This window comes from Sycon ciliatum, chromosome 1 (assembly GCF_964019385.1).
Source record: "Sycon ciliatum chromosome 1, ocSycCili1.1, whole genome shotgun sequence".
In the NCBI taxonomy this organism is placed as follows: domain Eukaryota; kingdom Metazoa; phylum Porifera; class Calcarea; order Leucosolenida; family Sycettidae; genus Sycon; species Sycon ciliatum.
The window spans coordinates 51,471,806-51,498,845 of NC_088643.1; the positions used below are offsets into that span (position 1 = coordinate 51,471,806).

General features: G+C 46.5%; 2 protein-coding genes across 4 annotated transcripts in view; one reads left to right on the top strand and one right to left on the bottom strand.

Moving 5' to 3' along the window:
- LOC135830955 (uncharacterized) overlaps nucleotides 1-4,072 on the bottom strand; it is a 4,174-nt gene extending 102 nt beyond the window's left edge. Inside the window, exons 1-4 of the mRNA XM_065343190.1 lie at nucleotides 3,782-4,072; nucleotides 2,289-2,565; nucleotides 1,832-1,961; nucleotides 1-626 (exon numbers count right to left, since the gene is read on the bottom strand). The exon at nucleotides 1-626 is cut by the window's left edge and continues 102 nt beyond it. Coding sequence (XP_065199262.1) covers nucleotides 501-626; nucleotides 1,832-1,961; nucleotides 2,289-2,565; nucleotides 3,782-3,905 — 657 coding nt within the window. The 5' untranslated portion in view covers nucleotides 3,906-4,072 and the 3' untranslated portion in view covers nucleotides 1-500. The remainder of the gene's footprint in view (nucleotides 627-1,831; nucleotides 1,962-2,288; nucleotides 2,566-3,781) is intronic.
- An 891-nt stretch (nucleotides 4,073-4,963) lies between these two features.
- On the top strand, nucleotides 4,964-26,635 carry LOC135830957 (uncharacterized). 3 transcript variants are annotated; one of them, XM_065343192.1, is made up of 6 exons: nucleotides 4,964-5,132; nucleotides 7,574-7,746; nucleotides 9,743-9,961; nucleotides 17,569-17,749; nucleotides 18,886-18,977; nucleotides 25,054-26,635. In XM_065343192.1, the coding sequence occupies exons 2-6, from the start codon at nucleotides 7,615-7,617 to the stop codon at nucleotides 25,063-25,065; spliced, it is 636 nt and encodes a 211-aa protein (XP_065199264.1). In that variant the 5' UTR covers nucleotides 4,964-5,132; nucleotides 7,574-7,614; the 3' UTR covers nucleotides 25,066-26,635. The 3 variants fall into 3 exon arrangements, with proteins under 3 accessions (XP_065199264.1, XP_065199263.1, XP_065199265.1); XM_065343191.1 differs by lacking the exon at nucleotides 4,964-5,132 and adding an exon at nucleotides 6,500-6,754; XM_065343193.1 differs by lacking the exon at nucleotides 4,964-5,132 and adding an exon at nucleotides 6,921-7,022.
- The last annotated feature ends 405 nt before the right edge of the window (nucleotides 26,636-27,040 follow it).

The following is a 27,040-nucleotide window of genomic DNA, read 5'->3' on the forward strand; positions in this document are numbered from 1 at the left end:
AAATTCAAAAGTAGCACGCACATGTATGGTAGTAAGCAAGGAAGTGAGTGGTGTTGCACAGCATAATAGCTGTCTTGGGTATAAAACTTAGAAGAGCAACTGTACTCGTCCAGGTGTATTTTCAATGATAAATGGAACTGCATACATGTATGTGCTACATGATAATAATTGCCACCATGACAGATTGGGGCAAGTAATAGGGAGTAAAGATCATATAAGGCTAGCAATTTGCGAAATGTGCAATTTGTATGGATCCTGCCAAGAGTAACGTACAGACTGAACGTTCTATTTTTTTAATGCACAATTGGAAAATATGACTTGTAACTTCTAATGAAGTGTTGCTAAGGAATAGTACAAAAATGCATGGCAATCAAGGGCACCAGCTTATTTATATGGTAGCTGCGCAAGCTCCAGCAACGGTGCCCATCGTACCTGTACATCTGTCAGTGTCGTAATGTGTGATCAAGGTAAAACTGAACTCAGGTCATTGCTCAACAAACTCAGTGGCTCTTGATGTCTCTCAATAATGATATAACGGGATTTCTAAGTTGATTTCTCCTGGACAGCTCCACACCACGGCATGCCTGCGTGGGAATATCAGCCGCAGGATCAGCAGGAATGTTCAGCTGCAACAGAATCATCAAAGTATGTAGCATTATAATCAAAGACAAAATGATGCTATATGCAGCAAATATTAATTAAACTTCCTCGAACTACAGTAAGTATCGTTTATAAAGTGACCGGATATAATGATATACCGGTTATAGTGATAGAACACGTCAAAATCAAAATCAAATCAGAAAAAATACAGCTAAAATATCACTATATACACTATTATCGGCTATACCGATATATCGCTTATTGTGATGGACTTCAGGAAGCAAACCATAATTATTATCAAATGTACAGGAAAATATCGCATTATAATGATCAAGAGTGATGATCACAAAACAATTGTTTTTTTTTGTGTTGGCCGATTTTCTTCACTGTTTTCTGACCAGACAACATTCGCTCCTTGATCGCATCTTTTTGCTTGGTGATTGTTGAAACGCTCGACTGAGGCACACCAAACTTTTTTCCTACGGCAGACTGAGACACGCTAGGGTTTCTCTCTACGAACTCTACAATCATTCAGCTTTCTTCTCAGTGGAAAGACAAACTCTCTTTTTCGGCGGAGGCTCCATGACCAGACCTTTCACTGGGGAACAACTTGGCAACTAAACAGGAAGGACAGCGAAGCCCAGACTTTCAGGTTAGCTACTGTCACGAATGTCACTCGACGTACTCATGATCTCTTTTTGATCTCGTTGGACACCGAGTAGATTCTACGCGAGTACGGATCCAGCTCAGGCTTTTTTTTGGAGAACACGCTGAAGAAGCAGCCATGCCACATGATGTATCGAAGTACTAGTACATGTACAGTCTGTACTCGTACTGCACTGCCATGCATGCACTGCTCTGTGTCATGCACCGGTACTCAGTCCGCGGAGCATGCATGCACTTTCAGCATGCTTTTTCCAGCGTGTACGCATCATTTCATGTGCAGTCATGTGCCATGTGTCGGTCAAACATGCAAATCGGCTATAGTGATGCACCGGATATAGTGATACATTTTCGAAAATCAAAGGGGCACGTTATATCCGATATTTACTGTACTATCATTCATTGCTTAAATAAAATAATACATAGTCGATGTATACGGATAACTAGTAGTCTACACAATGCTTATGCTGACAAAATGTGTTACAGTCAATCTTAGAACCCCTTGAGCAAACACCAACACCGACCAATGCATTCCTAACACGGAAATGAAAATCTTTCAAGGCCTTACAAGATTGAGATGAATTTCCTCTCGCCTCCGCCAGCTCACACTGTTCGTGGACTCTTCCGCAAGATTCATCGAGATGTGGTGAAGTGGTTTACCATTGAACGCCATGACCACTTCAAGCCTACCGTCATCGCTACATTTGCATTGAAAAAAGTAAAAAATAAATAAAATCTATATCTAGTACGCTGTAAAAAAATCTCAACACTCTTACTGTTTTACTGTACACTTTAGAACATCCAATGCTTTACTCGTAACGAATAGGTTATCATTAACCCTCTGAAACCCAGCATATTTCTAGCACCTTTTCTCCTCTTGTCCTTTGCGAGTTCTCAAATACATGCTTTCATAGGGTGCACTCAGTCTAAGTAACAGGAATGAAATCTACCCAGAGTCGCATGCCCTGAGTGGTTAGAAACAGTAATCATGCACGAAAAATGTCTTGTCATGTTCCACGACTTACGGTTTAATGACGGGGATCTGAAAGATTGCCGTCGGCCTGACGTGACACAGGCCAATTTTCCACTCGCTGAAGACGACTTTCTTGCGTATCAAGTGCGTGCCGTTGCTGCGGACTTCAAAAATGTCCAGTTTTTCATCAGTTTCACATGCGAACACGGCATCATTCTGTTCATGAAAGCCTTGGAGCAGTGTTGACTTCAACGCGAGGGCAAAAGTGAGAACAAGCCGGGATCTGTTCTCTCCTCTCATTTCCGTAGAAACAGTGATGAAGGTTTTCCCTGGAAAAAGAGACAAAATGACAGCCAAAACAGTCATCACATTAGCTTCTCTTTCCACTGCTCATGTACATCTTCAAAGATAACTCTAAACACGTTGACGTTATTGTGTTCTTTCTTGTCTTGATCAGCTGAAAGGTTGTAATGGTATGTTAGGTACTGATTGGTTCTGATAACCTAATCTTAAGGAGGCGCAAGGTCGGCATGCGTTGCAATGTAATAGCAGCAACTGGCCCCGGGTTGCCAATTTGCCATTATTACCAAAGACGAACGGAAAGGTGCATCCTTATCCTCGCTCATCTTCTTGTTCCTGAAAAGAATACGCCGAAAGCCGCGTTTAGTTCGTCCTTCTCTGTAATCAGGAAGCTATTCCTTCAATGAGCAGCAGTCGCCTCGGCGAAGAAAGTTAGCTTCATGAATCCAGTTTTCACTCCTCAGCTTGCTTCAAAGTGCGTTGATCTATAACTCATTCACCTGTTGACCCTTTCGCAGCGCAAGGTATGTTACTGGAGAAGCATTCAGCCATTGTCTTGCAGCATTTTCCAGGGTACGCAGAAGGCTACCGCAGCGGTCCTCGTCGCATTCTGCTCTACAGAGCACGCTATCCCCTTCCCAGCATAGACTGACCGCATTACCGTATTCAGGGTGGCACTCCCAGCGATAGAGCGGAAATCACGAGCAGAACTAACCAATATGGAGATGGGGTTCATCGGTGACTTGTTGCTGAACGTGATCACTCCAGAAGGTGCCTGTATCATCCTCCTCCTCATCATCATCATAGAGAAAGCATCATCATCATCATCATCATCATCATCGTTATCACCAGTACCACCAGTACCATCCTCCCGAGGCAACAACTAGACATAGCGTTGAAGGGTGATGATTGCGAATGACAATGTCACATGCGACTGAAATCATGACTGCTGGCATTGCATCGTCCGTCCAGACACATACACACAATATGATTATTATAATCTATATTTAGCATTCATATTTTCATGTAGATCTACATGGCTGTATAAATATAATGCAGTGAAAAGGCCTACGTACGATATCAAGTCACCAAATCCCTGATGGTGACGGTCACACATCACATCAATATCTATCCATTGAAATAAATCACAGGAATCTAGCTTTCCAGAAAAAAACAGGACCCCAAAAATAAATAATTTATAGTGCAAATGAAAACTTCCACCATTCCACCTCTCTTTTCTCTCACCGGAACATTCTTCCTTCTCACTACTATCGACGCACGGTGAAGTACCTCCTGGATGTGGTATGTCCAAGGCAGGGCAGACGAACGGACTGGATTCCGACTTTGGTGGCGCTGCTCCGTTACACATCGTGTACTGTTGAGAGGTCTTTGCTTCCTCAGCAGACGGTTAGGTTTCGATTCGGCTTGCTGGTGGCAAGGTTCAAAGCGGACTAACCGTCTCAAACTCTGCGCCTTTCCTTTACTACTGCCGTAGACTGCGTAGTTCATGAAGTCCCGGCCTGGTGACTGGTGTGGCAACAATACTAGCCGTGTCCCACTATACTACTATGACTAAGTTTCCGTATGAGCCTTGAGAGCCGATGACAATCAGTCTCTGTTCGTGACTGTACAGTGTACCATGGTGTACGTACGTACAAGGAATATGGAGCATATTTTAGTAGAACAGGCCAGCACTCCAAAAAGTGTCAAAAGAACTCGTGACTTCAGCCTAGTGCCAGTGCACGAGCAGAACGTCGTTGGTTTTTGGCACGGTCGACCACCCTGCATGCCTTTCGCGGATCCAAACAGCACAGCTGGCTTGGTGCCGGTACTAGCGCGGTCACCGATCAGGCCAGGCAGGGCGACCTGCAAGGCTGCAACAAGTGCAAGCTGCACGAACATGTCGAACAGCAACAAAGCCGGCATGGTCATTGGTGGGAAATCCCCCTTGGCAGTACCTAGGCGTGTATAATTCTTGTCCAAAACGGCAAAAGGCAAAACCCAACTGTCAGGGGATCCCCGGGAAACCTGAGTAGTCATCACGCAGACCTATGACTATGAGTCTGACTGTATGACTCTGAGTCTGAGGCTATGCGTGTGCCGCATCAAAATAACAAAAAATTTAATAATTTTGTGACAGGAGCGATCATCTAATTCTTGATGAGGCCACAAGCGTTTCGATACGATACTCGATAGCCTGCCGTCTGTTTGTGTTACACACTCTATGTAGTAATGTAGTGGGCCGGTACTTACGGTTAGTAGAATCTACAGTACAGTACAATGATTATGTAGATCTACATGACTGTAGTACTGAGTACTACTAGTACTAGTACACTGTACCTGAAGTAAGCCTTGTAAAAAAATTCATGTTGATCGCAGAACGGGTGCGAGCGCTGAGCGTCACTGCGTGTAGCGATCCTGCACTAGAAAAGCGAATCGCTCGCGGCCTGCTCGACATCTTTTTCCCATTTCCCTCCAGGTGCAAGGAGAGCGAATCCACGAGAGAGTCTGAAACAAGCTACGAATCCACCATCGAAGTATTCTTGCACAGAGAACAGCTCCTGGCTGACTAAACGGATAGAATCCGATCGTAACTGTAAGTACCGGTAACAGCTGTGTGCAGTCTACGACTCACGAGTATGAGTCACCATGGACCACGGTCACTAGTTGGTTTATAATATTGGCTGGAAGTATTGTATTCCTTCTTGCGTAGCAATGATAGCGCATTGTTATTTAACACACATCCTTCCTTCCTTCGCCCACTGCCACGATTGGCTATGTGTCCCCAAACAAGGAGTGCTGGCTTCGGGACGCGGCATGAGGCCCTGCGAGTCCGGCGGGACGTGAACGGCTGTTTCACTGTTTGTTAACACCCCCCCCCCCCCCCACACACACACACACACACACACACACACACACACACACACACACACACACATATACACACACATACACACACATATACACGCACATATACACGCACATACACACACACATGCGCGCACGCGCACACACACACACACACACACACACACACACGTACACACGCGCACACACAGAATACAAAAGACTTCCACCTTGAATCGCGAACATCGCCATTGCCGAAGGCAATGATAGCGAATGGACAGTCTTCCCTCACAGCCTTGAAGAAATAATTTTTAAAATCGTATCCACGAGTCTGTAAATGATGGAGTGAACTCCCATAAAACGTGCAAAGGAGCACACGTAGTATCGTACATACAGTTTTGAAGATGATACTAGTACTAGTAGTAGTAGTAGCAGGTAAAAAGGCAGAGGACACACAGACACTGACACAGTGTGGTGTTGTCTTCAAACAAGCATAGCAAGGCTTGCAAGATGCTTGAACGGTACATACAGTCATGCACAGTACACATGGTACATGTAGGGAATGATTATGTACATGACATACATGTCGGGATATTCATGAAAAGACACGGAACCAATGCACCTCCACTAGTCTAAAGAAGTAAAGAGCTTGCCCATGTCTTATCTTTGCTGCAATCAAGGCATGGTCAGTCGCAAGCCACAAGACTTTCGAAGGGCCATGCATAACATATCCCCATACCATCTACATGTACATCACATCGTTCCACCGCTGCACCACTGCACTGGCACTACCACCAGGGAGGTTTTATTCGGCGTCGAAGCCTGATATCACAACTTCTTGGCAACGCGTGGTTACTTGGCACTAGCACTTTGAACTGACCAATAACCGATAGGCTGGGTGAAGATTAGGTCATGACTACGTCATTAATCATGATCGATATGACGCGGCGCGGCGGTGTGCCCCTTTTTCTTGACAGTCTCACTGTCTCTCACGTCTCAGTCTGTGTACGTGACTGTGACAAACGTTCTTCGACTACTCTACGGTTCTAGTTCTTTGCCATTCTCGCGTGTTCCTAGATCCTGCATGCACTGACCCCAGTCGTAGACTACTCCCCAGCCGGCCTGCCCAGGCGCCCCATCCAGCCCCCCGGCAGCGCGCAGCGCAGTGCATGCAGTAACAGTGCAGACTAGACCATGCATGCATAGACCATGGGAGACCGTTACTAGCGTTAGCCTGCAAGTCCGCTACGTCACCACCCCGTAGTGCGGAAAAGCACGGCTAAAATGCCTGATGATCTTTTGTAGAATAGAAAGAGGACTGGGGTCGAAATGTTTCACAGTCTGTGACGAAGGTTGTTGACGGCGGTTCAGGTGAGGGGAGCTCTCGAATGTTTGTTCGCTGTGTGTTACGGCCAGTACCAGTACTGGCAGTAGTAGATCTACTGGATAGACATAAATGTAGTTCCTGTGTTATCGATAGTCCATAGAGGATCCGTGTTACCAGATTACTGTGTCTTGAAAGGCTTGAGAAGTAGGTGGGCGAAGGCCCAAACGTCTGAGTGTAGCCTTCCGCTTATTGTTATGGATTCCTATCACGATATCATCAAAAATAATGGCCCCTCGCTAGTCTAGAGCGCAGGTACAATGATTTGACGCTCAGCATTAATAATATGGTTTCATTGAGCACAGGTTATAATGATCACAGTCACACTGTGAGCGCCGTGTGGCGCGTACCGGGTATGCTTGGTGAAAAATTTATGACAATGAAATCGAGCTGCCTAGTAATCCAGGGTAAAGGAGGTAGCAATGGCTGGGCGACCCACTGAAGTCCGTAGTAGACTAGTCGTGGCGGGAAAGAAATGATACTTATTAGCTCCTAGACATTTTGAACATCTTTTTCCTTTTCGTTCGTTGGATGACGATGTTCGAAGTAATAGTTACTCTGTTGTGCGACCTGAGGACAGTGAAGCAGGAAGGGTTTTGTCAAAATGGATAGATACCCTACAAAGCTGACCTACTAATATCCCGCGTCCAAGATTTTTATTATACTTCATGTCTTATGTCGATCCGTCTTCGTGTACATCTAGATCCCATTGTCTTCGATGCCGTTATTTTACTTCAATACAATGTCATGTATATGTACTGAAGTGTGCATAAATATGTCCATTTTGTTTTTTCTGTTCAACGCAGAAAAGAATTAAAAAGCGGCTCTGCAAGATGACGGGAAGGTGATGGAGGAAGTTAGTAGTTCACCATCTAGCTTGGCCACTCGGCGTGCACCACGTCCCTACCGGCAAGAGGGTTCAAGTCGGAGCGTAGGCCCCATGCTCAGATGCTCGTCACATAGCCCGCTGTACCAGCTGGTAAGTCCCCATGAACATGCACAGCTGAATCGTTTCTTGAACCGTGATGAGTTGGCATAGTTCCAGTAGCAGTCCTGACTCCAGTAGAGCCAGACCTCGTTTATCCGATCCTCGTTTATCGGGATCCCTCGCCATCCGGTAGAAAATTGTTGGTTACCGATTTACAGCACATGCCATGCACATATACAGTATGTGTGTTCGATTATCCGGTTCTCTCGCCTATCCGGATATTTTTCTGGAAAACGGATGCAGTGTGCGGTTATGCGATGTCTGACTGTAGTATGATGGAGATTGGGCAGTGGAGTCAAATGGTCTCGGTCAGAGGAACCTGCAATGCATAGCGCATCAGGTATAACACTCACTGTGTTCTAGCCACAGCTCTTAGCGTGACGCAGCACCCTCCTGCTCTGAGCGCCCCTCTTTGAAAAAGTGCCCCCTCCCCCCCCCCCCCCCTGACTCATTGGTTGTTTTTGTGGGTTTTTTCCATGACATTCAATTAAAATGCAGTCGATAGTCACAACTAGAGAGTTCATAAAGGCACATTTGTCTGGGTTGACGTTGGGGCACTTTGCAATTTTAGAAAATGGACGAAATGGGTTACGTGGTGTCTGTTTCCCATGCCCGCCCTCCTACTATTTTGACCTTGCTAGAACCCTGGATATCACCAATTAAACTAGCATTCACAGTGACACTGTACCACACTCCGATAATTACACCACTGGCGTTGCATTTGTTCAACACCTTTCTAAAACTGGAGGGAATTTGACCCTGGTGAGTTCGTCTGGAGCTTCTTTGTGTCCTTTGGACACTCGGTGAACTGATGACGGGGCATGCACGCAGAGTACATTTAAATTCCAGGCCTATAATCGTAATACAAAGCTGTTGCTGTGTACCTATCCCCTGTTGAAAATTCTTCCAATTTGCGCGAGACGGCTTGATTGGGAATATTGGTGAACTTCCTAGGACAAAGACCATTAAATTATGATACAGTGCCCAATACTCCTTGGACCTTTCACCTCTAATTTTTCTTCTTCCACCTGAATTTCCCTATAGATACGCCCTGCTCACACAATAGTTAAAGGGGAAGTATACCCTAAAATCAAATTTTCACCAGTTGTAGTCTTCGGGGTGCTGAGTCGAATGGTCTTGGTCCGAGGAAGCTGATACGCTCCCTTCCTCCTTTATTCCCAATCGAACTCGCGCACTTCCACCGAAACTGGGTGACTGCGCCCTACTAGATGGGGATTTGTATGCAAAATGTCACTAAAAGCGCCATTTCGTTCTTATAAAAGCACGGATGACCGCCATTGGCCCATAGGTTGTAGTCTTTTGGACGCTGAGTCGACTGGTTTTGGTCCGAAAAGGCTGCGATGCAGCGTTCCTCCCTTATTCCCAATCGAACATGGTCGAACAAGCGGTCACGTGCTCCTGCGTACACCAGTCACCTGGTCACCGTGCCTGCAGGGTACAACTTACTAGCCTGTTTGACCTTTTTTGGGTGCAGTCCTGTCACTCGAGTTGAACTCGAGTTGAACCTTGGTGTGAAAGTTGTCGCCTGCTGGCGCGGTGACCAGGTGATTTGGGCACCCAGGAGCACGTGACCGCTTGTTCAACCATGTTCGATTGGGAATAAAAGAGGAACGCTGCATCGCAGCCTTTTCGGACCAAAACCAGTCGACTCAGCGTCCAAAAGACTACAACATATGGGCCAATCGCGGTCATCCGTGCTTTTATAAGAACGAAATGGCGCTTTTAGTGACATTTTGCATACAAATCCCCATCTAGTAGGGCGCAGTCACCCAGTTTCGGTGGAAGTGCGCGAGTTCGATTGGGATTCAAGTAGGAAGGGAGCGTCGCAGCTTCCTCGGACCAAGACCATTCGACTCAGCACCCAGAAGACTACAACTGGTGAAAATTTGATTTGAGGGTATACTTCCCCTTTAAGGCACCTGTTAGTTATGGCATGATGTTTTGTTTTCCCGTGTCTTCCGTTCAGCATAATCCTTTACCCACAAGATGGCTGCACGTTTTATTGAGCCCACCATCAGAAGCGAACAATACACAGCTCATGTTGATAATAGGATCTGATGAGGCCAGCCGTCCGACGCATGTTCCAAGGTTCTATAGGGATGTTGACATCCTGGCTTTTGAGGACCTTTGTCACTGGCAGTGGTTGATGGTTTTAGGGATTTCAGCTCCTGCTGCAGATGACGAGGTAGGTCTATTGTCTTTGCAATGCAAGAACAGTTTTGATTTTTGTTCATTTGCTTGATTTATCTCTAAGAACAATCTGATACCCAACATGCAATCTGATGCCAACATGCAACTGCTACAAGAGAGGAGCAAAATACTCAATCTGCGGACTGAACTGGTTCGTCCTTTGTCATCTCAGATTGAATACTTGGTCCGCCAAGTTAAAATTGGCGCTTATCTTCTCACTTGGCTTTTCGGTGTTCTGCCTGTGTCACACGGCATGGAACCACCGATTCACCATCCGAACATAACCATTGACCATTGCATCCGACGACATGGCAGCACAAACCATCACAGAAGTTGCGATCGGTTCGTCTGAGTCTTTTTGACGGAGCTGCCGCCGAAGAACACTTCCGTCAGTGCAAGAAAGCACTGCAACCTCCGCTCGAGTCCGTAAAATAGGTCAGGATGTTCGCATTTCAGAGCGATGGAGAATACAGTTTCTGTCTGCTTCCAGCTGTCTGATGGCAAGGATTGTTTACCCCGGGGAGGTATAGAAAAGCTGAAAAAGCACTTCGCCGCGAGCTTGAATTTCAGTGCTTGCACAGTACAGCGCCTAGTGAAGGGCTATCACCAGCAAATCGCTGTTGAAGAAACTGCAGCTCATGTCGACATCTCCAGAAAGCGCCACCAATCCGGCGGACCCACTTTGAAGCTCACAGAGGACAGGGCAAAGGAGCTATTCAAAATAAACACCAAGTCCTGAGGGAAACACTCGTGCAAAGGACTTTCGGGAAATTAGCTGAAAAGCCTGGTGCACGGCGTTAGGACTTAGGTGCAGTACGCACAGGTGCTACATCAAGCGGAAACTATCACTGCGCTGCATGTACAAGCACGCGTGGGTGCTGATCAGCAAGTACGACAAGCGCAAGAGGCGATTTGAAAAAAGGACACTGATATGCCTTTTTGTCTCAAACAAAGTCGCGTTATTGCGACGAACGGGGATAACACTTACAGCCGACATGTGGGCAGTCTCACTCAGCTTCTGATCGGCAAGGTGACAGGCACGCACTGCCTTTGAGCGTGATTCGAGACGAGGAGAAGTGGAACAGGCTATGGAACGTGCAGCAGCTGTCCGGATCGAACGTTTTGAGTGGCGAGGAGGATGTGTAACTTGCTTGAATTTTCGACTGAGTTGCTTACTGACATGTAAATAACCATGTACATAGTGCTTTGTGATCGTGGCATGCTTCAAATATTCGTATCTCCTTCCTTAGACAAGTGTGAAGATAAGCGCCAATTTTAACTGGGCGGACCAAGTATATGTATCTATTATTGAACGATTAAAAAAACGTTGTAACGATACCAATGGATTTGTGTGAAATGCAGTGCTCTCTTGAGTGTAGGCAGGTTGCCTGCAAACAATTCAAGTATAATGAAGCTGCGTGAAGCGTCCTTCAAAATTTTGATTAAAAAAGAGGTCAATATATGAAATATAGAATGAGTAAAAGACCGAGGCGAAGCCGAGGGTTTTACGAGGTCTATTTTTCGTATATTGACTGATTATGAGGGCAGTAATAGATTTATCACGACATAGCATACCTAAACCGTTTTAGCTGTGTTTATTGGAAGAAGGGAATACTACTGTAATAGTACATAGTACACTCGGACGTCTCTTATCTGGGCACCTTGGGACCGGGCACTGCCCGTATCTCAGATTTGCCGTATCTCAGGATAACTCATCTACCATGTATCAGACAATAATTTACCTTCAATTTTTTGCATAGCGAATTTGCTACGCATAATCAAACTTCAATAGCGATTTTTTTACTGCTTATTTCCCTTAGTGGTTGATGTGTATGGTGACGTGACGTCATGCAAACCGCTTTGCCACGGGTCAGGGAAACCCTGCCCGTGAGCTCAGATTTCGTTTGAGTTTCTGGAAGAAGTTAGATGTTTGTCCCAGGAATCCCTGTGTTGTCTGAGAGTGAGAGTTGGACACGCAGAGCGTGAGGCGAACATAACAGTGGTGTATATGGAGATAACGTTATATAAACCACTAAGGGAGGGCATGCCTAAGACTGTGGGTAAGTGGTCCCGTCCACCGCAAAGAGGGCTCAACAGCGCTGGGGTGCACTGGAGCTAGTACACAATGGAAGCGGTCCTCACCAAGAAAACACAATCCGTTGCTACTCCAAGTTTCTTGAGTTTTTCAATCTTCAGGCAACTTTTCTAACTAAAGCAGGGCTGTCAGGGCCACTAAAGATATACACAACCACACAGCAAGGCGCACAAAAAAGAAAGCGTGAAGCGTGAAGAGTGAAGAGTTGCTGCTAGGTGTAAGCAGTGTAAAATATTGATATCAATTGTCCATTACTGTAACAAGCGCTGAATGGAGCGCGTAAATCTGGAGTTCACTAGCGCATGCCTGGCGTCAGGGGGTGCAAGGCCATTACGGTGCTATATTTGGCGTTAATCATTGACACAACAATAATAGTGCAGTATGTCTGGTTCCAACTCTGAGTTTCATGAAATGAATCAATCATCAGGCAATAGAAACAAAACTGATACAGGGCAACTAGATCACTACAGGTTATATACCCAATCACACAGCAAGCGCAAAAGAAGGCACTAAGTATGAGGTGAGGATATTTCGCGCTAAAAAAGCAGGCTTCAGGTGGCAATGCTTAGGGCTATGCACTTGTACTGTGTGCAGGTGTTGGATATGGTGTCAGGTAATCCGCTGGCCGCTTATTCATTGCAATATGTAGGGGCAGCATCGGCGAATACGCCGCTGTCGGCAGATATGCTTGAGACACGTCGAGTGATCATATCAGGGATGTTCCGTAGTATGGATGGTGGGTGATTGGACATGGCGTTGACGAAGAGAGGTGCGTCTCCAGGTTTACGATACGGCTGGAATTTCCCAGTGTCGAGGCTGAGTGTCTAGGAAATTCACTGTCGAAAGATTAACGTCGATAGTGATTTTTAGATCATACTGCTTGAATACTTCGATAATGGACTTCCTCGTGCGGTCGACAACTGGCCCTGGTGCATTTTTCAGCACGGCAAGGCCGTCGTCTCTTTAAAGTCCAATTCCGGCCTCATCGACGTGCACAGACAACTTGCTCAATAGGAAAGCACCGTCGAGCTCACATATCTATGCTCCATCGTACGATCCCATCGCCACGTCGAAGTTGCATTGTGCGTTGTTCTTTAGCCATGGACGGCCGTCCTGAAACAGAAGTAACCTACGGGAGTGCATGATGATGTCGATGTCACTTTGGGTCAGTGCGGCAAACTGCTCAGCAAATGTCAGTGCAGACCGGAGGAGAGGCTCCGTGAGGCTTGGATAAAAGTCAACAACGTCAAAGCAGATGAAGGAGTGGCTCTGCTTATTAGGTATGGCCTGGAACCACTTGAGCACAGCCGCGGTGCTCTTCTAGAGGTTCATGTTCTGACGTTCCACGATGCTCCTGACCACCTTGTCGAGGATCCCCTTGCTGAGTCGACCCATGTCAGGCTTGGCAGGATTTATCAATCGGCAGGGAAGGCTGCTCTCGAACCTTGGTTTATGATCCTTCATAGTAATAAAGGCCTTTGCTTTGGGTAGGGTCTCCATTCTATCATCGAGCTTAGCCTTGCGTGATAGATCCCTAGCCTCGTTATTAATCTCGTCGTAGGTAGATTCAGGTGCTAGCTGGTAGTGCTTAGTAGTGTTGTCTCGCAGCAGCTTCTCATACAGGTCGGTCTTGACCAGATAAGTATTTCTTGTTTAATCCGCGCGGACGATGATGTCATCGGTAGAGTTGAAGTTCTTGGAGTCTTCAGGCCGCCGTCAGGCGAAATTACTGGTCAGTCGGCGACACGCATTTTTCACAAAAATTTGCGTTTCACCTGCTGGGAGAGTATGCGTGTACTCGAGTCTCATCCTGAGCACGTTTTTTTCTTTCTTTTTTTCAGCTCCAGTATAGCTGTATTTTTCATTGCAAAGCCCTCCTCGATTGATGTGTTCGTTGTTCAAACGAAGTGGACATTCAATCATGAAGGCAGAGGAGATAGGAGCCTGATTGGAGTTTCTCGTGGCATAGGACGGCCACACAGAGACACTTTGGGATTTTCTGAATATAAAATACCGTACGCACGATGCTGAGATCAATTTGTGCGATATCAAATTGTTTGTGATCTACCACATCGAGCAGAACGGGATCCAAACACAAGCTTACCGACGGTTAGGCTGCCGACCTGACTGGACAAATGATCCCTGGCTTCACCAGACGCCAGAAGTCGGACACCATGTCCTTTGCCGCGACGTCCATCTCCAAAAAGAACTCCATCTTCGTCGTGAAAAGGCTTGAAATACTCAATTTTCAACCGAGATTCGCAGTCTCACCCTTTCTCAGATCGAATCATTTTTTGTTGTAGCAGTTGCAGGGCAGATCCCTGCCACTACTTCAACAGAAGATGGCTCCAAAGCATGCCTGGAACAAGCCATATCGAGGTTGCAAGCCACCCCTCTCAGCACTTTTTTTGAAGAAATTCGAAATTTCAGTGGCGGAAGATATACTATGAAGAGAATTTCAAAAAGTATGTTTCGCGGAGCGATCGCTCAACCTACGTCATTCAAACTTTGCAGGATGGTTCAGACGTACATGCTAGGCATGGAACCACAGAAGATGATATCATAGCTGACACACAGAGTCACACACACAGCAGATTCGTGTGCACAGATACTAAATTAGTGGACGTCGTCATCTTCTTCCCGCTGATCTCAAATGTACTATGACGTGCTATTTCGCCTGACGGCATACAGTAACACGGGAACTTTAATGTCAGCACACAGGATTTATGCTGTCCTCAGTGTCCAAACAATATTCCAGCCGCCCGTTCTAAAAAACTGATACAATAAAACCTGTAACTAAAGGCCGCCGTGACTAGCGACCAGCCTGGTACTACCGACCACTTCGCCAACAACGGACGGTCTCACATTCAAAATGCACTATGACTAGCGACTACCTGCTGAACACGACCAGCGACCGCCTTTTCTTGTCCCAAAGACGATTTTCACCCATAACTAGCGACCGCGAAATCAAATATTGCTCGAAGCTCCTTCTTGAAATTTTGCTGATTTTCCATTGTCCTGAAAGGAATCTTTCGATACTACAGCCGAACAAATGAACGCAGGTCATTTTGACTGTGGAGTCGGGCCAACGCGAATCCCGCGAATTACGAGAGAGCTTGGAAGCTCAGGGCCCTGCGCTATGCTTTTTTGCCTTGATGACCTAGACAAAAAAAAGCATAGGGATGTTTTCTTTAAAAAAATCCTTTTTTTAAAACCTGGGATTCGAACCCGCACTATCGCGCGCCCTGCATGCAGCCCCCGATACACTTCGCATACATACTAATTCTTCCAAGTTGTTTCACATCGTGATCTTGCATTTGAAAGCCCTATTTGAATATGCATTGTGGCCAGCCATCTTTGATGGCACGGTACGGTAGGGAATAGGTACGGGACAGGTACGATCGAGGGTAATACGACACCGTCTAGCTGCCCGCAATATTCAAATAGGGCTTTCAAACGCAAGATTAACGTGAAGCAACATGGAAGAATGGGTATGAATGCGAAGTGTATGGGGGAATGCATGTAGGGCGATAGTGCGGGTTCGAATCCCAGGATATGCCTGAAAAAAAGGAGAATTGAAAAATGTATAACATCCTATGCTTTTTTGCCGTCAGATACGGATGGCGCCAGGCGTGACACAAACAAACAAACAAACAAACAAACACACAAACAAACAAATACCAAATTAAAGCTGTGTGGACCCTGGCTAGCGCCAGACGTTACTGAAGTAACGTCTTCTGCATAGCTACGGGAATTATTATTATTAGTCGGTGTGGACTGCACTACACCTGTCAAAATGTCAAGCACTGTCAAGATTAAGCATGATAGGAAATGTCTTGGAGAGCGCATCGGAGGCGCACTCTGATCGATGTTACTACTCGGAGGAGAAACGAATACTGAGCGGCTCTTTCACCCCAGTCATACAGCTACAGACGAATCGACGATGGCATCAAGGAATCCAGAAACAAAGCAGCACCGCAAGGTCCTGATGCTGAAGGATCGCGTTCAAGCAATCGAGAAGTCACAACAAGGACAGTCGGTACGATTGATCGCATAAACAAATTCGAAGCCCAGCGCGAAACGAAATTTCTACAGAGAACGTTTGACTGCTGGCTTCAGAAGTAGCAGCTGAATTTGATGTCTGCAAAAAATTAATCTTCTCTCTCTCTCTGTCTCTCTCTTTCTCTCCAAGTGTTGTTTGACCTGAAATAAGAATGGTATTGCGCAAGTCCTGGGGAATTGTATTAGCTGCATTTTTACATACAAACCGTATTTTCTCTAATAAGAGCCCGGGGTTCTTATTTTTTAGTGACAGCTCTACCCGCGCTACTATTAGAGACTGGGCTATTATTAGAGACTGGGTTCTTATTTTTTCAATTGTCAACTATCAAGCCAACTCCAGTCTATACAGGCATAAATTGACCATATCAAGACTGATTTTTCAACCCTAAACTCAGAAATATTGTCAAAACAGATGTTTCACATTAGCATTGACGCCTGGAAGGAAGCGGTAAACCGAAAACGTCCTTACAAATATGTTCTTGGCATGTTCTACTGCTGTTTTATATGCAGTCAATATACTTATTGCATTCTCCAATTGTGACCCGCGCTACTATTAAAGACTGTGCTCTTATTATTTCAAACCACCCTCACCCCGGGTCATTATTGGAGACTGGGCTATTATTGGAGACCTGGGCTTTTATTAGAGAAAATTCGGTATCATATAATGGGATCCATATACCGTATATTCTCTATTATAAGCGCCGTGCTTATATTTTTTCAACACCCCTCTACCCCGTGCTTATATTGGAGACCGCGCTTATATTGGAGACCGTGCTTATATTTTTTCAACCAATACATCCATACAGAGCAAGAAGAAATACATGCTAGATATCATGCATGCAGCATTGATTCCACCAAGACCGTGCTAGTAATAGAGACTGTGTTTATAATGTTTCGAAGGGTGCTCACAGTGTGCTAGTATTAGAGACCGTGCTAGTAATGGAGACCTGTGCTTATAATAGAGAATATACGGTATTATGGTCATGCAGTGCAAACCTCTAACTAAAGACCACCTGCTACTAAAGACTGCTTTTGCTGGCACCAAGGGGTGGTCAGTAGTCACAGGTTTTACTGTATATGTGTTGACATATGAGGATTACCGTATTTCCCCGAATATAAGTCGCATCTTTTTACACTAAAATTCAAGAGTAAAAAGGCGGTGCGACTTACAATCGAGCATGACTTACAACTGAAGTCAATTTTCAAAACAATACGGCTCAAACCTGAAAATGGGGGTGCGACTTACAATCGGAGTCGACTTATAATCGGGGAAATACGGTATGAACGAGGTCTGTAGTGCCAGCCTGAATGTTCTTACTGTAAACTTCCTTGAAGTATCATGCTGTTGTGGAATGCTTGTATGGGTTATATTGAAAAATGAAAATGCAGTCTTTGGTTTATTTGCTGTGTATTCTTTTGTAATTCCCTTTTTCCGTTACTTGCAGTGTCTTCTACTAAAGTTTGACGCACCAACCCTTCGTTACTCGGAGGAAGACCCATTACGTGTCTTTAGCGGAAGTGCAGCGTGGCCTTGCGTGTTGGCTGCAGGCGAACAGCCATACGTTAAGTTTGATGGCCCTCTGCAGGAACAGAGGTCCTTGTTTACAATAACGCCAGCTGAAGATGGTGAGATCCCAACTCCTGAAACTTGCCTGGTTACAATGAAATGCCTAGCATTTACACACCCCATATTGGTTTAACCTAATTTAATGGCCTTAGTGAATCCAAACATATCCAGCTCCCAGTTTGTTCAGTATTGCGGCGGTGTAGAGGCCAGTGTAGTATGCCGGGACTAACCACTTGTCAATCTATGTAGCGTGACTTGACAGTGGTGGAGGCATTCAACAGCGGGAAAGTTGCCAGTAGTATGATGCATATGAACTGTATTTCTTTCACCCTCAGAAATGTTCACCAGTTGTAGTCTTCGGGGTGCTGAGTCGAATGGACGTGGTCCGAGGAAGCTGAGACGCTCCCTTCCTCCTTTATTCCCAATCGAACTCGCGCGCTTCCACCGAAACTGGGTGACCGCGCCCTACTAGATAGGGATTTGTATGCAAAAAGTCACTATAAACGCCGTTTTGTTCTTATAAAAGCACGGATGACCGCGATTGGTATTTATGTTGTAGTCTTTTGGACGCTGAGTCGACTGGTTTTGGTCCGAAAAGGCTGCGATGCAGCGTTCAGCCCTTATTCTCAATCGAACACGGTTGAGTAAGCGGTCACGTGCTCATGCGTACTCCAGTCGCCTGGTCACCGTGCCTGCAGGCTGCAATTTTCACACCAAGGTTCAACTCAAAGGTTCAAAGCAGGGAGTCGTAAGAGGCTTTTACGACTCCCTGGTTCAAAGGTTCAACTCCAGTGGCAGGCACGCACCCAAACAGGCTGTAATATGGGGTTTCGGTGGACGTGTGGGAGTTCGATTGGAAATAAAGGAGGAAGGGAGCGTCTCAGCTTCCTCGGACCAAGACCATTCGACTCAGCACCCAGAAGACTACAACTGATGAAAATTTGATCTAAGGGTATTTTTCCCCTTTTAAGTATGACTATCACCATGCATGGCCATGCGATCACGAGGAAATTGACACAAGTAATGTGAACCGTAGGAAATGCAGCTTGTACATCAAAGCTGTGGCAAAGCTTTGGGTTACAGACACGTCATTTTCTTCAAAATTTATGTATGAATAACACCTTCAACTGATGAATACGAATTATGATAAGCTAATGTTTCTCTTTTTTGTCCTTTCCACCTTTCATCACTGCAGGTTCCTTGAAGGGGTCAACCCATCAATTTTTATTGGCTGCGACCATGAAGATGCGAACTGCCATGATTGATGTAGGAGAAATCGCCGGTGAGGTGAGAACAGTGTACGCAGTTTACGTGCACGCCTCTTGTTCTTTTGTCCACGGATACAGGAATCGCTATGCGGCTGTCTAACTTCTTATATAGGTTCTTCATGGTACACAAAGTTTACCAGGGTCCGCACCACTCCTTGAATTCCTTGAAAGTCCTTGAATGTCAAAGCCGGATTTGAAAGTGCTTGAATATCCTTGAATTTTCGTGTGGGTGCTTGAATTTTTGAAAAAAGTGTGTTTTTCCTTGATTTTGGGTTTGAATGCGGTAGATCTACTCACGTTCATGCAGTAGGTCTACGCGCACTGCTGGGTACCCGTAACCGGTACCGTAGTCCGTAGATCTAGTACCAAGAGTGGATCCACTCTTGGTAGTACTGATAGGGATCTCAGCGCGTGAGCTGCGCAGCCTGTTTGCGCAGGTGAGATTTTCGATCCCAAACGCGTCCAGTGCAGAAACCCTGAAAAATAACATTTTTTTCGAAATAAATCAAGTTGAAGAAGACGGTAGAAATGGCTGAATATTGCGTCCAGGAAAGCACGTTCTACGGCCATTTCCAAGCTACCTATCTCCCAGGCACTCTCTCAGAGGAACTATGGAGGGTCAAAGAGCACAATAGTTCACTCTTGGACGCAGCGTGAACACCTCTTCTTCTGAGCGCGATGTCTTCTCTCTAAGTGATAATGGCGGCGATGTTCCAACCAACGGTTAGCCCACCAATTAATGTCCTTGAATGTCCTTGAAAAAATGGGGTTTGGGGCCCTTGAAAACCCTTGAATAATATTTTCATGACTTGGTGCGAACCCTGGTTTACTCTAAGTCCTGAAAGTGCTTTTACACCGCAAGTGTCTATGATACAGGTTGATCTATCTTCTTTTTGTTTCTAATTTCTAGCTGAGCAGTGCCTGATGGCTCAGTATCCTTTTTGAAATTGATACTTCCTCCGTTAACAAAAACTTCGTGATGGAATTTCGAGGGGCTGATTTGGGCACAAACTGCCTTGAAATGAGTCGCAATCAATTTCTTGGCCTTCCCTGGCATGCCATGACAGAGATACGATGCAAGGAAGGCGAACTTTCACAACAAGCCTAGCGGAATCGATGGTTGCGCTGTGGAAACATAGGTGATGACAGTCATGGCGAGCGAAACTGAAATACCACTTCTCCGAGGGGATATTGCGCTGCTTGGCCTCTCTACCACTTTAGCACTGAGTACGTTGGAGAGTGATAGAGAGCGATAAAACGGAGCAGCGAGCCCACACAATGAGTGAGTGAACAAGGAGCTGCTCCGATCGCACGGCTCAATGAAAATAATTCTGAACTCAAGTTCTTGTTCAACCTGTGCAAAGCCCAGATTCGAATGCTGTTGACCATGCATTCTTTCAGAAGTCTGCAGTCCGATGCGAGTCTCGTGGCTAAAGAAAGTCGACTGGACTTGCTAGCCGCTGCCGTTCAGTGCTGGTATCCATTAGAGAAAATGGAATCAGTTTGGCTGTGCCTTTACTCCTCGTTTCGCGGAGTTCTGGAGAGCGAAGATGAAACCAGGGAGTCGTAAAATATTTTTCACGACTCCCTGGTGGAAACAAGTAATCGCAATCGCGGCGGATCACGCAGCTTGAAAGCAAACTTACTTGAACGACGGCGACATCAAGCGGAGTGTGATCAAAGAAGCCGAGGCAAGGCTGAAACGAGCTGAACAACGATTCGAGAGAGATGACGTCTCGCGTACAGCAGATGACGACTCGCGTGCAGCAGATTACGACAGCGACGCAGGTCAAAAATGAATCGAGCGAAAGCGACGCAAACTGAACTCTCTGATCATTCCGCCAACAGTTTCTCTTGTAAAGACGCTGTACATAGGCTTACTCACCTTCGTCCAGTGATTTGCAGTCGATACAAACTGTTCTTGACCTGTTCTAAGCGTTTTCATATCCATCAAAATCCATCACGAAGTTTTTGTTAACGGAGGAAGTAAGTACCCTGTACCCTCTGCCGGCATCTTTGTTGTACTGTCACGTCCCTGAACGTGACTACTGCTGCCTGATAGTCCTGTGACAGCAGGATCTACCTAGTGAGCAGCTCTGTGCTGAGCTGTCACGCCCTTTTGGGACAATGTGGTTTGGCCAGTGTCTTGTCCCACGTGCTTAGCATGTAGGTTGAGCGACACGCGCTTTCCCACATAGGTGACATGCCTTCTTGGCACGACATGTCATGTGATCCAAGGCCGGAACCTGGTCAGGTAGGTTCTCGCGTTGTACGTTTCCTGGAAGTTCTTCACTTCCTGGAAATGTGACCCCAGGCTTTGTGCAAAACCACGTCACTACGACGTTCTACAGGTTTCCACGATGCCTCGGCGCTTCGTGCAAAGAGCCAAGACTAATATGACATTGTATAACAAGAGCTAAGTGCAAGACAGGAGACGTGTGCAAGAACCAAAACTGTCACCGCAGTGACCGCACGAGAGGTCAGAGTATCACGCAAGCAAGACCAAGAATGCAGCAGAACTTACCATAAGAAGCCGCTGAACTATGGCACGTTGGGTGAGCGGGCTCCCCAACGTGACCCTCATATACTCACATTGTACTCTGACGTGGGTGAGCGGGCTCCCCACGTCCCAATTTGGTCTTTCTTCTCTCGATGTCTTTCTTTCTCTTTCTTCTCGAATGATCACCGTACGTATATTCTGCATTTCTGCTGACTGGCTGCGCACATTCCGGTTTGACTTGTTCTGCTATTTCCTGGAATTACCTCGCAATGATCATGCCATATATCTCTGAAACACCCTATAAAAGAAGCTCTCATTCTCTCTTTTACTTCAGTTCTAGTCTAGTCTAGTCTAGTCTAGTCTAGCAGTCGAGACTCGGTCTCAGCTCTCTGTCTTCGTTTACTTTGAGCTCGGATTTGATACTACTCACAACGTAAAACTAACAGTCTCTGTCTGTTGATCGTGTGGGGTTGAACTTGGACCAAGCCAGCTATATTGGTTGGCCCCTGGGTTGTGTTGGGCTTGTCGTGAGGCCACACGTCTATATTCAGTCGCCGCTCGTAGTGATTTCGGGGTCCGGTCACTCTGAGCCGGGGATGCGACATTTGGTGCTGTGACCAGGATGGTCTAAGTTCTCCTCACTCCGTAACTGCAACGACGCGATGTCCACAGCAGTCTTTCGTGAACAACCTTGTCTCTGATGGCAGGTTCTTGGCGATAGACGTGGCAGAGCAACAGCAGTGTTGGACGCTCCAACTTTGTACGAAGAAAACTCTGAGTGCGTTTCTCTTTCGTATTCAGCACTGGCTTTCGTTCCGTATCTCGTGTTCCTGTAGCGCTGCAGTGCGAGTTCGTAGTGCACGACGAGCTTGCTTTGCTGCGGACTACATGGCGGACACCAAGGTGCGAAATTTATTCCCAGTTGCACGATCGATCGAGGAGTTGTTTGCATTCAGGCAGTTCTCAAGTACGAGTGCAGTGCGCGTTGTTCAGCTTCAGATATGGAAGGGTTCGTGAACCCGTGTAGATCTACCATGTGTACGCACATGAGCCGTAAACAGGGCTTGGGTCCTCTTTACGGAGCGTTGTGAAAGTAGTCACTACGACTGGATCACGGAGTAGTGCAGTGCAGTTTTTCAAGTTTCGACAAGAAAACGCCACTGTTCGGACATGGTGTTTGTTGAGACCGCTTGAAGCTCTTGAAACTTGACAAGTCGTCTCTTCAACGATGAGGCCTTACTGACGTTTGCACTCAGTTTGTTCTCAGTCGCGCAATGGCGAGTGCTGTTTGAAGACCCGTACCGGTTGTTTCATGGCTGAAACGATGGGAGGATGCAGACCACGTCGCTGGTTGTGGACGAATTCAAATCTCGTTCTGCGTGTCGCCGGACGCACCAGACGAAGATTTGTGACGCCCAGCGTTGGTGCTGGCGGAAGCAGTTTTTTCTGCGAATGCTCTGGACGATCATGTCGCGAGGATGGCGAGTTCTGACCTTGTTGTCGATCTTCATTCTTCAGACGTTCTGTTTGTGAAAAAAAAAGTTTGTGGAGAGGATGGCCGGACAGTACATGACCTACTAGTATGTGCTGGAGTGTATACTCGTTACTCTTCGCGGTCCTTGTGCTTGGTGAAAGTTGACCGGTTTCCTGCAGAAGGAACTGTGTCCTGTGAAAGTGTGATGTTGATGGGTGCCTTTGCATCCTCAACAAATGACTGAACTGTGCACCGGTTCGGGTTGTGTACGGCTCAGAGGAGTCAGTTGGTCTCTGTGGATGAGGCGCCCGGATCGGTCAGTTGTAGCCAATTTCGGTTGGTGGTGATGAGCTTGCGTAGTGAGCAACGGAGAAGGGGACGGTGGTGACCATACAGGCCAGGATGGGATTCCTGGGGCCGAAGAAGTATGGTCTGCGCTTCATATAGGACGAGGTCCTAGAACTGAAGTGGAAAGGCTGTGGTGGGAGAGGATGATTTGGATCTGGATCCCACGAGCACAGTGTTGGCTGATCAGGGGACGCCCTGTGTCGAGGAGCCTGGTAGGCGAGACTCATCTGGGGATGATGAGTTGTTGCGAGTGAGGTCCCAATTTGCTCGTTACCGGATGGATTTTACTACGAGCTCTTTACCGATCTTGTGTCACAACTGTGTAGCACCATCGGATTGAGTGAATGCTTTATGTGCCTGGCACCTGGCGAGGAATTGTATTTTCTCGTGAGCAGTCAGTGATATTGTTCAGTCGTATGAGCCCGATACGAGTGATATGCTGTATTCGGCTGATGACAATGGTGTTCGCACCAAAACCTGTGGTGGATTGGACTTGCATCCTGCATCTCTAGTTGACTTACCTATTGTATTCGTCGCGGAGCCTGGTGGATGACACTGGCAACGTCGCGGTATCTCACCGACTACCATATCGGTCGAGGATAGTCACGGGGACGTGATTCTTCAACGGCGGGGGAAATGTCACGTCCCTGAACGTGACTACTGCTGCCTGATAGTCCTGTGACAGCAGGATCTACCTAGTGAGCAGCTCTGTGCTGAGCTGTCACGCCCTTTTGGGACAATGTGGTTTGGCCAGTGTCTTGTCCCACGTGCTTAGCATGTAGGTTGAGCGACACGCGCTTTCCCACATAGGTGACATGCCTTCTTGGCATGACATGTCATGTGATCCAAGGCCGGAACCTGGTCAGGTAGGTTCTCGCGTTGTACGTTTCCTGGAAGTTCTTCACTTCCTGGAAATGTGACCCCAGGCTTTGTGCAAAACCACGTCACTACGACGTTCTACAGGTTTCCACGATGCCTCGGCGCTTCGTGCAAAGAGCCAAGACTAATATGACATTGTATAACAAGAGCTAAGTGCAAGACAGGAGACGTGTGCAAGAACCAAAACTGTCACCGCAGTGACCGCACGAGAGGTCAGAGTATCACGCAAGCAAGACCAAGAATGCAGCAGAACTTACCATAAGAAGCCGCTGAACTATGGCACGTTGGGTGAGCGGGCTCCCCAACGTGACCCTCATATACTCACATTGTACTCTGACGTGGGTGAGCGGGCTCCCCACGTCCCAATTTGGTCTTTCTTCTCTCGATGTCTTTCTTTCTCTTTCTTCTCGAATGATCACCGTACGTATATTCTGCATTTCTGCTGACTGGCTGCGCACATTCCGGTTTGACTTGTTCTGCTATTTCCTGGAATTACCTCGCAATGATCATGCCATATATCTCTGAAACACCCTATAAAAGAAGCTCTCATTCTCTCTTTTACTTCAGTTCTAGTCTAGTCTAGTCTAGTCTAGTCTAGCAGTCGAGACTCGGTCTCAGCTCTCTGTCTTCGTTTACTTTGAGCTCGGATTTGATACTACTCACAACGTAAAACTAACAGTCTCTGTCTGTTGATCGTGTGGGGTTGAACTTGGACCAAGCCAGCTATATTGGTTGGCCCCTGGGTTGTGTTGGGCTTGTCGTGAGGCCACACGTCTATATTCAGTCGCCGCTCGTAGTGATTTCGGGGTCCGGTCACTCTGAGCCGGGGATGCGACAGTACTTCCAGGCGAAAGTGACACTGTTGTCTGCCTTTACCTGTTTTGTGAATTGCAGCTGACATGCTGAATGTACCGTATGTGCCACTGAATAGGCCGAATATACGTACGTGATGACGCTCTCGTGGAGCAACGACTCCACCGTATTGGACTTGAGGTTGAAATGTTTGCGATATTGAGTTAACAGACAGTGTGAACATTATATATAGCTCGTCGAGCTTCCTTATTGGTGACAACCCATAACATACATATACACCAAGCTACCAAGCTTAAAAACCCTCATCTACAGCAGCGGGGCTTACCTTATTTCACCGGATATAAGTCGCACTTAAGAAGGGGATTCGATTTACAATCGGATGTACATCCTACTTATGCGAATATATTGAAATAATTTCGCGCAAAGTGGGAGTACGACTTATAATCAAGTTCGACTTATAATCGGTGAAATACGGTAGCTTGTCTCCTTCTTGGAGTTGGAAGAGTGCGTCTTTGCTGGGCGTACTCTCGCAACGCATCCCTATCATAATTATCATTCCAATTGATTTTCCTTTGGTCTTCCGTTTGAGGCTAACACGCTTCATAGCAGCTGTCTCTTTCACTACTGCTGTCACTACCAGCATCACAGCACCTAACACTGTGCCACCGTCCTTTATTTTCTTTGCTTTCCTACACAAAACTAACTAACTGCCATCACTATGCTCTGCAATCTTAAGATTTTACTGTTTATTTTCCTTTGCCAACAGTTAACTAGCATGTACATAAGTCAGCTACGTGCAAGACTTGATAGTAGTCCTGTGCCAGACCAGTGTGCCTGCAGGCAGAGATTAAATTTATACTGCTGAATTGACTGTCAAAGCTTTCTTTTTAGCACGATCCAGTGTTCAATAGCTGCTGAAACCTGGTTTCCGATAATTACATGTACTTATTTTTTTATTTACTACCATTTGCTGCTAACAATAACAATTAACAACCACACAAGCCGACCTGTTTGGGAGCTATTACGCGTTGTATTATCAGGGCATAGGCAACAATTGCCGCATGCAGTATGCAATACTATGGACCAATGCCGTAGTATCGCAGGCAACAATTGCCGCATGCAGTATGCAATACTATGGACCAATGCCGTAGTATCGCAAGCACCAATGTGCGTTAGACTGGCCAATGCCAGGGCTAATGGGGGCAACAATTGCCCGGCGTGTCAATACACGCATACGGTAGGGATGCACTTGTGAGCACATGTAGGCGCACTTGGCTCAATGCCGGCCTGACCCACGATCCCTACCGTTCTCCCTTCCGGGATGGCTTAGAATATAATGATGGTTAGAGATGATGGGGTGGGTGGTGGTGCTCAAAAACTGGCCAAGGTTGTCAAGCGATCTGACTGTTGGCGCAGCAAGGATGAAGAAGAAACAGCATCGAGAGCCGGAGTAATGCGCATGCTCCGCGTGGTCCCGTGCCGGGGCGCGGGAGTTCGGAGTGCGTGTTCTGCACGGGCACGTGATGCGCTATGGCAAGTACGTGCAAATTATGTTAGGAATGTAATTGTTGGTGGGTTGCTAACTTCACTTACCGTGCCATGCACGGAAACTTATATTTATCATACAAATTGATCTCGCCAATAATGATTATTACGCTTTGCATACTGTGTGGTGGACTTGGTATATGCATGGGTCAAACATTTACTGAATCCTACCCTGGCTACACTCAAGCCGGATTTCTGCGGGAAAGTTGCCAGCGCAGCGCAGGGCTCTTGATATGCTTGTTTTATACCTAAGTCATCATAAACTTCATAAAAAACAGCCCTTTATCGCTCCATATATACTGGCACACACAGAGACAGATAGCAATAGCGACAACACACCAAGTGAAGGGTAGTTAGCCGCAGCCAGATGTGAACCGGATAACGAGTGAGGTATGGAAGCAAGGACTAAGAACAGAGTGTCTCAGATAGAATAGGCGTGCCAGTGGATAGCAGAAATAGGCCATGATGCAGAACCACTTGGGACCGTCAGATTCATTTTCCTGGACCGAGCTAGCCGGGGAAA

Excerpts from the sequence above, each read along its gene's own strand:
- LOC135830957 (XM_065343192.1), top strand. The coding sequence starts at position 7,615 with ATGGAGGAAGTTAGTAGTTCACCATCTAGCTTGGCCACTCGGCGTGCA. Across the intron at positions 7,747-9,742 it reads ATAGCCCGCTGTACCAGCTG|CATAATCCTTTACCCACAAG; the intron begins GTAAGTCCCCAT and ends TCTTCCGTTCAG. Across the intron at positions 9,962-17,568 it reads CTCCTGCTGCAGATGACGAG|TGTCTTCTACTAAAGTTTGA; the intron begins GTAGGTCTATTG and ends CGTTACTTGCAG.